General features: G+C 44.8%; 1 protein-coding gene across 1 annotated transcript in view; it reads right to left on the reverse strand.

Annotated features, from left to right (window-relative positions):
- The window catches only part of LOC146805432 (zinc finger protein 425-like), a 141961-nt gene that overhangs the window by 14235 nt on the left and 114372 nt on the right, over positions 1-13354 (reverse strand). The window contains exon 4 of the mRNA XM_085622643.1: positions 11404-11487. Coding sequence (XP_085478769.1) covers positions 11404-11487 — 84 coding nt within the window. The remainder of the gene's footprint in view (positions 1-11403; positions 11488-13354) is intronic.

Consider the following 13354-nt stretch of genomic DNA (forward strand, 5'->3'; position numbering starts at 1 on the left):
TCCCAGCAGTAGCGGCTCCTCGAGGGAGTGCTGCAGGGCAGCGGGGCAGGGCAAAGTAGGGGGGGGGGGTAGTAAACTCCGGCATACGGCCGACCGGAGTCGAGTAAATAAATAAAACTAATTACATTGCGCGCGCTGCAATGCCAAATCGGTGATGCAGCGTGCAATGTGAGGAGCAGCTACTGGATCCTAGATCCCAGATGGATGGATCGAGCTGGCTGGAGCCCCAGAGGGGAACAATCGGCACGCAATAGGGCCCCCCCCCTGCTTAGAAATCCCTGACTACACCTGAGAAGGGGACTGTATTGTTCTTTCACTTGTTGAAGTTTTTAATTCTCTGTTTTTTCTCTGCAGGTCTCAGACTATCAGTTTAGGGACCAGTTGAAGTTGTAGAGGGAGGTTTAAAATAGGGAGGGGAGGGCTACAGACCTCTCTGGCTTGACCCCTGATGGTTCCCAAGTTGGCGAGTCAGGGAAAATGTGTGGAAGTCGGGGGAGAGTGGAAGGGGGAGGATTTGGAGAGGGGTAGGAAACTAGACCTGATAAGTACATTGTTGCTACAAGTGGGACACGTTCATGACAGGTGCAGACGGTGGAGGCCAGATTCTATCATATAATGTAAATGCTAGGTTCAGGTGAGCAAAGTGAAGGAAGGTACTCAATACAGTTGTGGAATGTCAATGGACTTGGTAACAAGGTCAAGGGGAGGGTTGGTTGCTAGGTACAATAGGACAAACTAACCTGATGTGGTCCTCCTACAGGAGGCACATCTGCAAGACTTTCACTGCAGTTTCTTAGGAAGGGGAGCATACATAACTGCACATGCAGGTTGCACCACAGGATCCCGCAGTGTGGCCATCCAAGTCAGGAAAACACCCCCCTTTCATATCAAGAAAAAATAGGACTTACGTGGCCATGAAGGGACTCAGGGGAATGAGAGACATTACCTTGGTCAGTGTATATGCTCCCCCGAGATTCTAAAAGACAACCCTAGATGCAGAGTTGCTGTTGGTGGCCTGCTCCTCCGTTCACTTTATTCACAGCAACTTTAACAACGTTATGGATCCTACCTTAGACCACACCAGCCTAATAAGGGGGCCTCAGAAGGAGACAGCTCTGGCGAGCTTTGCAGACGCTATAGGGCTTACGGACCTTTGGCGCCGACATAACCCCACTGGCCGTATGTACTCCTACTACTCAGGGGCACACAGGGTGTTCGCCAGACTGGACTATATCTTTGCACCGGCTGGTGAGGTGAGAGTTAGGAAGAGTCAAATACTTGGCCAGGGGACTTTGCGACCACTACCCGCTCTGATTGACGATCGGGGCCTGGACACATAAGATAGGCCTGGAGGTTGAACACCTTGGAACTGCGAGAACAACAGATGACTAGGGAAATCAGAGTAGATACAGAACTCTATTTTAATGAAAACAAAGACTCATGGCGTCACTCTGGTCCTCTGGGAGGCATCTAAAGTAGTACTCAGGAACAGGGCACATAATATCATAGCCCACAGAAAGAACAAGCATTTGCAATGCAATAGGTCTCAAATTACTGATAGTTTAGGGTATTGGCGTTGCAAATAATTATGCAATGCCAACAGCTCATACTTTCAGTAATGCGAGACCTAGTGCATTGCAAATGCTTGCATAGTAAGCCAGGAACCAGCATTATATTTCTCGGTGCAGTACCGCAAGCTGCTCCTAGACGTCCCTAGTAAGCAAGCCACCAGCACTGCATGTCTAGGTGCAGTACCCCAAGCTGCTCCTAGAGGTCCCTAGTGAGCAAGGCACTAGCACTGCATGTGTAGGTGCAGTACCGCAAGCTGCTTCTAGAGGTCCCTAGTGGGCAGTTTTGAGAAGTTGCTGCTGCTACATCAAAAAGGTCACGTGTAAAGCGTTTCACTGCTGCAGGGAGGTATGTATAACCGTAATTTTTGTTTGTTGCACCTTCTGTAACTAGGTGGTAAAGGAAGGAATGCTCAACCTAAACAAATCAACCCAACCATCTACTCCTGATTACCTAATTCGTAATTTCTTTTCAAGGCTTTGATAAGTAGGCCAGGAGTTTCGGGTGGTGGCTAGACCAGTTTTGTTTAAATCATTTTACCACCCTTTGAGCGACGCATGCTTATCTTCACCTAAGGAAAGTCTGAAACGGATATGTCGATAACACGTATGTAAAGCCTCTGACATTTTTAACGAGACCTATTTCATTAAAAAGAAGCGTCCGCAATTGCCCTGGGCTGCTTTAAAAGTGAAAGCGCGCATGGCGCTGACTGTTGAAAGAAAGCATGTTGTGCCTGCAGCCTGAGAAAGGCATTCAAGAAAATAATGCTTCCAGACTAAAGAAGTTGTACCATGTAACAGAATTAAAAGAGCCAGTTCTCGTGGGAGGTTACAAATGAAGACAAGGTGGTACTAAGGAGGGACTAAGAACCCATTAACCAATAAGAAGCTAGCATTTACAAAGGACAATGACACAAGCCAATGAAAAATATGTGCAGAGAGTGGGCGGGGCTTTAGGTACATACTCCGATACAGCATGTCTCACAGACCAGCCCATGCGTGTAGACTCTAGGTTCGACCTAAAAAGGAATTGCAGGCTGTGGAGAAACTGGAATAGATACTTATAGAGTTGGAGAGCGGACCAGGGGCACACTCAGATCCCACCATATTGCGCGCATTCGCGATAACCCACAGAGAATACAAGACACTGGCACATCAAGAAGCCAGAGCTATGATCTCATCCACGCAACATTGCTAATATGACACACCAGTGATAAAGCGAGGGGACTGTTAGCTTGGCTGGGTAGGAAAGCGGCAGAGGACAGGTGGGTGACTCAGATTATAGGAGAAGACAGAGTTTCCTGTGTCATGCCTTTTACAAGGCCTACCCTTGGCTGACACCAACCAAATAGACAACTGCCAGGGAGAGGTATCAATACCAACCCTGTCGGGGGAAAAACAACGGGTCATAGAAGAGGATGTGGGCTATTCAGAAGAGTTGGCACCCATTGGCAAATTGAATACCAGGCAACCACAGGCCCTAATGGCATATCGGCTGAACTTTGTAAACCTGAGTCCATATTTGCTCAAGATGTTCAGTGAAGCTAAAAAGACAGATCCACTCACGCTAGACCTTCGCAGCGCCACTATCACAGTGATTCATAAACCAGGCAAGGCGGAAACATAATACAGTTCATTCTGTCCAATCTCCCTCCTAAACATTGAAACAAAAATCCTGGCTACCGTATTAGTCACCAGACACATACTTAGTAACTTAATACACCTAGACCAATCGGGCTGAATGACAAAAAGATCGACCAGGCTCAACTTCTGCTGACTTTATAACTGGCTGGAGGTGGTTCAAAATAGGAAAGAATCACACATATTCCTGTCATTAGATGCCGAAAAGGCCATTCCTACAACAGGTTATGGTAAAGTTCGGGTTTGGTCCCAAACTGATCGCTTGGATAGATCTTTAAAAAACCCATTTGCAAGAGTCAGGGTGAAGGAGGTGAGTTATCCACTACATTCCCCATAGAAAGGAGCAAGAGGCAGGGGTGCCCCCATTGCCCCTTTTATTTGCTCTAGTATTGGAATTCCTAGCCTGATTGATTAGAACTCACCTGGAACTATGTGGATTTCAAGCATGGGAGGGGGAAAAGAGTGCTAAACGGATATCATTGTACGCAGATGATATCCTTCTATATGTCACAAAGACGATCGAGGCGGTACCTGTTATCTTACAGATATTTGAAAACTGTGGGACTTATGCGGTTTACCGCATCAATTGGGACAAGACTAGTCTAAACCCGGTGGGAGGCACCTTTACTGAACAAGACTGTCCTGGACTATTGTAACTGGACAAGCAAGGATTAACATATCTGGGTGTTTACGTGAATGCAAATAAAGAAGTAAGCTTAGACCATAAAATACGGAGGGTGATTACAGATTTCCACGGGGATGTTAAAAGGTGGAGAACGCCGCCTTGGACACTGTTAGGGCGGGCGACCATGTATAAAATGGTTACACTCCCGAAACTCCTATACACACTACCATAAGATTCCAAAAGACGTGTCTGCCAGAACAGATAACGAAGACTGAACACTTTTATGGAATGAGGGTAACCCAAGACTGGCACTGGGGACATTGCAGAGGAATCAATATAATAGGGGTGGTTTCCTCCCCAGTGTCTGGGCACACTATTGGGCAGCACACGTTATAGGGGTTACTGACCGGGGTATATGTGCAGAGATCACCGAACATTGCACTGGAGAGGACCCAATTCCAGACACATTCATATCTACATTACCTATACGGAGGAAAAGCTGACAGCAACCCAGATGTCTATCGACGCCTGGAAAGGGGTGGAGAGGATGACGAAGTGGGACAAGAAGTTTAAACGGCAGACATCTCTATGGGTGGGGAAACGTTTGCAGGACTTTAGGGCGTTGTAAGGTTTTGGGCAATGGTAAACATTCAGAATCACTAAGCTGGTTGACCTCATAAAGGAGGGTGCATGGATTCCCTCTAGTTCCCTGCAACAGGAATACCAACTACGCAAAACCCATTCATTTACAAATACAGCACGCTTGGCAGGCAGAGAAGGCAGTGGTAGATGACCTCCAGGAATATGCGTCACTGGAAGGACGGCTCCTTCAAAGTGAGATTGCTGGGAGAGCGGCCTCCTGGATGTATAAGACGATTCTTAACAACATCCTAGATACCCTGATGTAACTTCAAATGAAATGGGAGGGCGAGGTGGGCAAACTAGACAACACAGACTGGTGATGGAGCAAGGAGTCGTTTGTAAGAGACTTGCTTGTACTCAATTCACTCATATAACTTATTAACATGAAATACTAATTGTGTCTTGTGACTAATCACGCTTTTCATAAATATAAAAGGTAGAGAAGCTTGCCTATGTGTCTACTAACCATTAATACGGATAGCGGACTAACCGCGGCTGTAACAGGGAAAAACTTTACTGCGCATGCGTCAATTGCATCTACACAATGTGACGTCTAACGGCTTGGAGGGAATTTCCTGCGCATGAGCCGAACGCCTTAATATGGCGTCCACATGCATGGCACCTTCTTTGCTGTTTAGAAAATGCTCTATTTACTAAACACGAATGCGGGGAAAGTACTAATAAATAACGGGAAATAGAGTAGAGGTGGGTGGTATACAGTGAAACCATTTATTTGTGAAATTAATATTTTCTCTCTTTGCCCTTTTCATTAGTTCATATTTGGGCCTTCTTGCCAGGACTTGAATGAGAGTCGTCTGCGCATGTCCAACCGAGGTGCACCCGGAAGGATGACACCATGTTTGAATCACAGCCAAGGCCACAGACTGCTAAACCCTGGGAACCCAAATCATAGTACAGAGTGTTATTTATTATGGTCTTGTCAATTGTAGTTTTGTACAGTAAAATGAAGCAGTGTCATACAGGTGAGTGTTGGTAGAGTGGGGTATTGTATAGTGGAATTGAGTGCAGTGTAGTTGAATGTAGTAGGGTAGAGTGGGAAAACGATTTTACGTTGGTGTTAAAATGCCTGATCTTGGTTTGAGACGTTGGATACTTGAAGTTCCAGATCGTCTTTAGATGAATGAAGGTAGACTTTGCTTTGCCGATTCTTGCCTTGACATCGCGTATGTACTGCCCCGCTTGTTTATGATACAACTCAGGTAGGTGGAGGCCTCCACTTCTTCCAGTGCTTCGTCTGCAAGAGGAATTGCAGTTCTGATGGTAGTGCTAGCCTTTAGTATCTTGGTTATACCGATGTGAATATTGAGGCCAAGTTGTGTTGAAGTGGCTGACCCCTTGTCGGTCTTCTCTTGCATGTGCAGATGTGTATGGGAGAGTAGGGCCAGGTTGCCTGTAAAGTCCAGGTCATCATGCCGCGTCTAAGGTGTCCACTGGATCCCATTGCTTCTCCTTGCTGTGGGTGTCTTCATAATCTAGTCTATAGCTAGCAGGAAGAGAAAGGGCGAGAGGAAACAACCCTTGCGGACTCTGGTCCTCACTCGGAAGGCTTCTGAGTTATCCGCTGCAGACTATCTTGGAGGTCATTCTCTCATAAGAGTGCCTGATGATTCTTACGAGTATATCTTGCACACTGTAGTGGCGGAGGAGGTTCCAAAGGGTCTATCGGCCCAAGAGGCTGACTGCAAGGAGATGGGTTACACCTAAAAACAGATTGAAAGAAAAGCTCTGGACAGAGGTGGCTGGAGAGTCCTGGTTGATAGCCTATACTCCAGGATGGCTAGTAGGCATAAGTAAGAGTGGGAAACAGTGTATTACAGGGTTGTAGAATGGAGTAGCAAAGAGTATAGTAGTGTGTAGTACAGTAGAGCGGCGTAAAGTGGATGGTTGGACAGTGGCATACAGCAAGGTAAAGTCTCATACAGCGGAGTTGTGCAACATGGTGTGGATTAAAGTATAATACAGTGCATTAGTGTGCCATACAGTGGCATGGAGTGGATTATAGTTAGGGCTCCCTGTTTTATGGTATTTGTTTTTTTTGACATTTCTGTCTGTATTTATCCATATTTTTTTGCTAATGCTATCTGTATTTAGTCATATTTATTTGGGGTTTTGTGAATAAATGAGTTCAAACTAGTATATTTCCACATTTATGTAGCCGATAAATGTGTATTCAAGCTGAAACGCCCGATAGGTTCCGATAATTGAAACACCTACAGATGATTAATCAATGCACTTATATAAAAACATTAACATTTTGGTATCAAGGTAGTGCATAGCTACTGCTGGTTAAGCCTCTTCACTAAAATTACATTTGTTTTTAGGTCAAGTCTAGGCAGCACATGCACTGACTCTTTAAGATATGCTGTATTCACTTTCTGGGCTTACAGCCCAGCCATTAGAATTTAATTTGTTACTTGTGCTGTCATTAAAAAAACCTTGCTTGCTATTTGGTATTCTTTCTTCTAATTCCCTCCTTGTTGTCTTTTGTTTCCTCCCATGGAGCAGGAACCAAGTATTGTATCTTTACGTTTTGATCATTTATCTGTTGTTTGAGGGACTATTTTTTTTATTTGTAACCTGCTCGAATTACTGTTTGCCTGCGTTCAACTTCGTGCCCGTAGCGGCTTGCATTTTAATGCAAAATTCCTCCCTCCACCTCCTCCCATGTCAGTGCATACCTGCCTCCACCTACCCACGAGTTGTGGTTTTTATTTTGCCAGGTTCCTGTGGAGCGTATCAGGTATTCCAGGCCTCACACTTCCTTTTGTATCTTGTGATCCCATCCCTGTCTCTCACCCCTCCCACCACGTTACTTGTTTTACATTTTCAGGCAGCGATAACATTTCCTGTTTGGAGATAGTCGTTTCAGCTTGTGATTCTTGCACGTCTGATACCAACGACAGTGAGCTGCACGCCATGGTGAGTGGAGCTGGAGGGCCAGGTGTGGGAGATGGGCTAAGGAGTTTGAGGCATTGTGGATGTTATTCACAGGAATCACCCTGCGATATAAGATAGAGGAGTTTCCTAATCTTCAAGAGTCTGGTTTGCCGGTCGCCGGTGTTCCGCGTATATTTGTTTTCCAGGGCTGATGGGGTTGTGTGTTCCAGTTCACTGACCGTGCTCTGTACCTCCAATAAAGACTTGCATGAAAATCTGATTTTCTAGTTAGAAAGAGGTCTTGGTTAGTTAACGCTCACCGCTGAAATCTGCTGTGGCCTGCAGATCAAGAGTTTGAATACTTGCAGGGCCAGTTTACCTTCTCATCATTAAGGGGTCGGAAACATGATTAGCTGTCACGATCTGTCCCTGGTATAGAACGCTGTCCTAAGGTTGATTCTGTTGGTAATGTAATGCTTCGCTCTGTTGGTGTATTTTTCTACATTTCCCATGATTCCTATTGTTTGTTTTCCGGAGTCACCTGCAAGGAATCCTGGGAAGCTAACCCGGTAGAACTCTTGAAAGGCTATTCGCTCGGAACGCTCGGGTCAGATTGTTGTCGTTCAGGATTGGAGGTGGACTTGCAGTGGCAGAGGTCGGGTTTCGGTAGAAGTATTGGAGGCGAAACGTGTACCATGGTGTGGTAAGGTTTCGGAACACTGTGTGTGTTTATGACACAGTCTGGGTGTCTCTCATGTTCTTCTGTTTCGCGCGGATGAGTGAACACGAAGGGATTCTCTCCACAGGGTTGATTCTTGATGCAGGTACCGCTACAAATTCTCTTGCCAGGAATTAAAGTGGGGGCGCGAGTACCTTGAGAAAGAAGTCATTGTTATTTTTTATATTGATATTTGCCCAGTGACGAGGTATTTGCTTGGCAGTTCAGCAGTGACTCGGCTGAGTTCAATTGCTCAGTCTGACTTCCTCGATACAGTGCAATAACGTGCATTGATTAACAGTTATAGAGGAATTCTAATTTTTGGGTGAAAACAACCCTTCAATTTATGTTACATTTTTATGGATACAATTACGAACTTGCAGAACACGTGTCTCTCATGACTATGTTGAATATCCCAATGGTTTTGGATTGAGTCTTTTCTTACTTTGACTGGATTATTTCTCTGTGACAAAGAGAACTGACGTCTTAGGTGGTTATTAACCTTCTATTATTTCTACTGTACCATTAACAGGGGGAGGAGTCTATGTATTAGAGGAATCCTTCTCTTTCCCTGTGACACTGGGCGGTAATGTTATTATTGATAGGTACTGTGAGGCCTTACTGAAATCTAGGTCAAGTGCAGTACACCTATGTTCTTACAGTAATAAGTTGATGTTACTTTTGCATTCTTGTTTTCATAGGAACAAGCAGTTTTAAACTGCTACATCTAAGCTGAAGTTTAACCGAAGATGTCTTTGAATATAGACCTTCTTCTTTTTTCTTTACAGGTATTAAGGTGAACTGTTAATATCATTACCATATGTGTTCAGATGTTATGGGCAGCTAATTGTGGTTTGTTTCTTGGCAGGTCTCGTTCCCTTCCCTTCCTTGATCAAATCAGCACTCTGTGTTTTTATATAATCAGAATTGGGAATGATCAAGAGGTGTACCACATGTTGGAGCATCACCTCAACTCCGCTGTGTTCATGGTTTGACACAAGCATTGCATTTGGTAATCATTATCGGTTACAGTGCTTGGAAATGGTAGTAAAGTACTATATAAACACTATCTAAAGGAGGTCAGTGTTCTTTACTGAAGTGGATTACGGCGCTTAAAGTACAGGGCTTTACCAGTCTCTCTGCGAAGAAGGGTACAAAGTTCCTCATGTACAGTAAAGAAGAGATCAGGAAGGCGGTGGAAGGAAGGACTCGACCAACCGCTAGTTACCAGAAAGGTAACAAAGGGAAGACCGGGGGAATTCCCTTGGTGGAACTAGAGCTCTCACACACCCAGCGAGCTAGGTGTCATGCTTCATCATATGAGCACTGCCCCTCGTCAAGTCGGCGCTGCAATCCTTGACGGGCTCCCGAAAACGGGGCTCTTTATCGGGGATCTTTTGTTCCTGCCGATAGGTGCATGGGGGTGAGGGGTCAAGTATGTATGAATGTAGCAGAGAGTGAGGTAAAAAGGGTCAGTTAGTCCTAATTACTGTTTTATTCGCAAGGTAAACTACCCTATTAAAATGGTGTAGAGTGGCTAGATACTAGAAATAATGTGTCTAGACGTATAGCTCTACTCTAGGAGATCAACATGTTTCATGCCGTGTATGTCAGGAGGATCTGGGCAATTCTTTAGGATCAAAAAACTGTCTACACTACGTGGTGGAGTGAAATCTACATACCACGTCCTTAGGTCTGTGACCTGTTGAAAAAGGCAACAATAAAACAAAAATGAATAAAACCAATCGCTTATTACTGTTCACTATGTATAATACAATGGTGTCGTGAAGATCACCGTGCTCGAAATAGGTCAAAATGTATTCTATCTGGTAAAGTATCTCAGAGAGCCATGAGGGAGTGATAGGAAAGGGGTTGTGGTGGTATGGAGGGGGATTAAGTAAAAATTATTCTACAGATAGTTATCTGGCGAGAATTTATGGAAAAACACAAGGACGAACTCACCTAATGATGCTACTAGATTTGCTAGCAACAGTGCTGGCGGCTATTAAAAGGACACCGGTTGGGTCCTGTAAGAGAATGTATAAAAAGGAGCCAGAAATACAAAGTACTTTACCAGTCTCTGCCAGGTTAATACCGAATAAGGATTAGCTGGCACTCTTTCCACAGGGAGATGGCGTATCTATTGAGCAGGGTAGTTGGGTTGTATACTCATAAAGTTTGCCGAACTATAACTTAGGTTTAACCTTTTGTGTTTTTTGTGAATATATACATGAAAAAAGACACTGCTTACAATCTCACATATTATATCACTCATGACATGTTCTATGGCATGATTGATAACATCACTGATGTCATCTGAAATTACATAATTGAGGACATCGCTGTGCATGGCGAGGGCCTGAGTTAGTTACTTCAGTTAACTAGAACATTTCAGTGTTTTTTGTTTGTTTAACATGTTGTGTTTAAACTGACATTTTCACTTAACTATAAAGTCGCTAACCTTTGTATTTTTCAGAGAATTTCTAAGGTTTTTTAACATAAAGTAATACTTTATTACCAAAACTACTATGCTAATACCCAGCCACGTATGGCCTTTGGCGAGCGACCACTCGCCAAAGGCCAACCCAACCGCCCATGAGCAAGCAACCCACCACACACACTCATATGCACCCCATTTTGTTTTTTTAAGAAAATAAATGGTTTTAGAATTTTGTGGGAATATCTCGGGAGCCAGTTTGGATCTCTATGCTCCTGCAGGACTGACATAGGTTTAAGTGGGTCGCGCACGCTGGATCACAGCAACCAAAAAACAAAACAATTTTTTTTCCTATATTTGTTTCCCTTTCCCCGTCAACAAGGTCCTCGACTTCAGGGAGACTACCTACTCCTCTGCCCCCTTATACCTCATTTTTGTATTTGTTTTTTAATATTCGGGACAAGGGGCCTAAGTCCCCATGTCCTCTAATGACAGTCATAACATGTCCCTAAATGTTGCAGCCAGCCAATCAGAGCGCAAGCTCCTAAGAGACTTGCAAAAGCATCTTACTCCTGCTGGAGCAAGGCAGCCGACGGGTAAAAAGCCCCCTCCCCAATCAGATTGCTCTAATATTGGAATGTGTGTGCTCACAGGACTCCCAAGGGGCACCTGTGAACCCAACCATCCAGATACGCACAAAAAGAGCATTTATCACAGTTAGGGGTAAGAAGTTGTGAACTCCAGCAGTTTCCAGAATTTCACAAGCCTTATTTTACTAGGAAGTGCCAATCACAATAACTCAGACTCCCTCAACTTTGTAACATAGTCCGATGTGTACTGAGAGATGAAACAGCATGGTATATTTTGTACTCACTGACTGAGGAGTTTTCACTTCTTAGATACGGCTCTTCTCCTTCGTTAATCAACTTCAGAAGTTCAGGTTTGAGAAGCCGACAATCTACAGTTCAAAATTAACATTTACATATCTAAATGCTGCTCACAAGTCATAAAAGTAAACAAAAACGGTTCCTTTTTTCATCATTTGTACATTTTGAGAATTAGTTTGGATATGCAAACAATGGTTTCACAGACTTTCAAAACAGGGAGCATTTAGAGCAATTCAGCCTTTTGCGGTCACAAGTTTGTGAGACTGGTGCATGCACTCGAAATCCATCTGGTCACCCAATACCATTGTTTGACACATAAACCTTTGATTTTGGGAGTTAGAAACAACCCTCCAACAACTGCTATAGGCTGAGAATTGTATTGTGCTGAAGATCATGCTAAGGCAAGCCCAATGACAATGCCTTTCTACCTGTGTATCGCTGGAAAGAAAGAAATTAAACACAACTATACAGAAAAGTGCTGGATGCCTGTAGAATGGCAGTAAAACAAGACTGTAAATTACAAAAGTAGGGGAGATTAATGATTCATGCAGAAAGCTGTGTCAAAACCTGATGGTACCATCTGCGACACCCCCTTTCCTTCAGGTTTCCTTGCATTTTAGACCAGGAACAGATTTTAACAGGTTGACAAACCCAATGTGGTGAAGGGCCTTCTTGGTGAAAATCAATGGTATGTTGGTTTTTGCCCGATTTCATTTGCACATGTGTGGTTGGGATGGGGGTATAGCTCGGGGGAGTGACGGCTGGGATGGGGGAGGGGTTGGTGGGTGTTAATGTTTTGGTAGGGGCTTCCCCTAATTTCCCTCCTATCCTTTTCCCTCTGTTCTCATCAATACATTTCTCCTCTCATTTTTTTTTTTGTAAACAAATTTTATTTGTCAAAGACACATTCAGCGAAGCTCTGTGGCCCAGAGACTTCAACCACATCAAGAGACAACATACCAGCTTTGACATTTTTCTCATGAAATATCATATAACGACTACAAAAGAGACATGCAGAACCAAGGCAGTCCCCTACCTGAAAAAAACATATAACCACCCCCCACCCTACTCCCCCACCCATCGCACTGTCCATCCAGTCAAAGCAGCAAATCTGTACACGACTACTATTCTGTTCTCTCCATGACCCATAACCCCCAGACCCGGCTGCGCCTGGTACTCCAGTGTGCCATGCCCCTTTAAAGCTGGAGGGAGATGGTTCACCACCCACCCAATTATTCCTCTAATATGGGCTCTAATTCCAGTCCCCTGTAGTCCGCTCAGCGCTTCCATATTTTAAAATGTTTACGAGGGCAGCCCCGTGCCACATAGATGGGGGCCTCTAGTCCCATACAAAAATCGAGACCGGTCTTCCAGACAGATATTGAAGGTGCGACTGTCGCCTTCCACGCCCTCGCTATATCTCGCTTGGCAAGAGTAAAACCCAGGAGCATCAGATGTCGCTTATAGACATTGCCCCCTATATCCTCCATCACATGCAGGAGCACCAGTTTGGGGGACCGTGGGAGATCCCAACACAGCACCTCTGACAGACAGGTCAAAACCCCCCGCCAGAACCTAGTTAATACAGAACAGTCCCATACCGTGTGTAGCAGCGTCCCCTCTGCATTCAGGCAACGGAGGCAATGCGGAGAAGCCACCAGGCCCGCCTTAAACAACCTAACTCCGGTGAAATAGACTCTGTGCAGATATTTAAACTGGATGAGCCGAAGACTCACAGCGACAGCCGCCCCGCGTGGCGAGGCCAGGGCCTCCATCCAGTCCTCCTCCTCCAGCTGACCCACATCCTCCTCTCAAACCTCACGGAGATGCTGCAACGACGGGGAGCAGTGAGTTACCAGGGATTGATAGATTCTCGAAATCTTGTGGTCTCGTAGGTCCCCCATGAACACCTTCGCCTCAATTGGACTAAAATCGTCC

This window comes from Triturus cristatus, chromosome 8 (genome assembly GCF_964204655.1).
Source record: "Triturus cristatus chromosome 8, aTriCri1.1, whole genome shotgun sequence".
Lineage (NCBI taxonomy): Eukaryota > Metazoa > Chordata > Amphibia > Caudata > Salamandridae > Triturus > Triturus cristatus.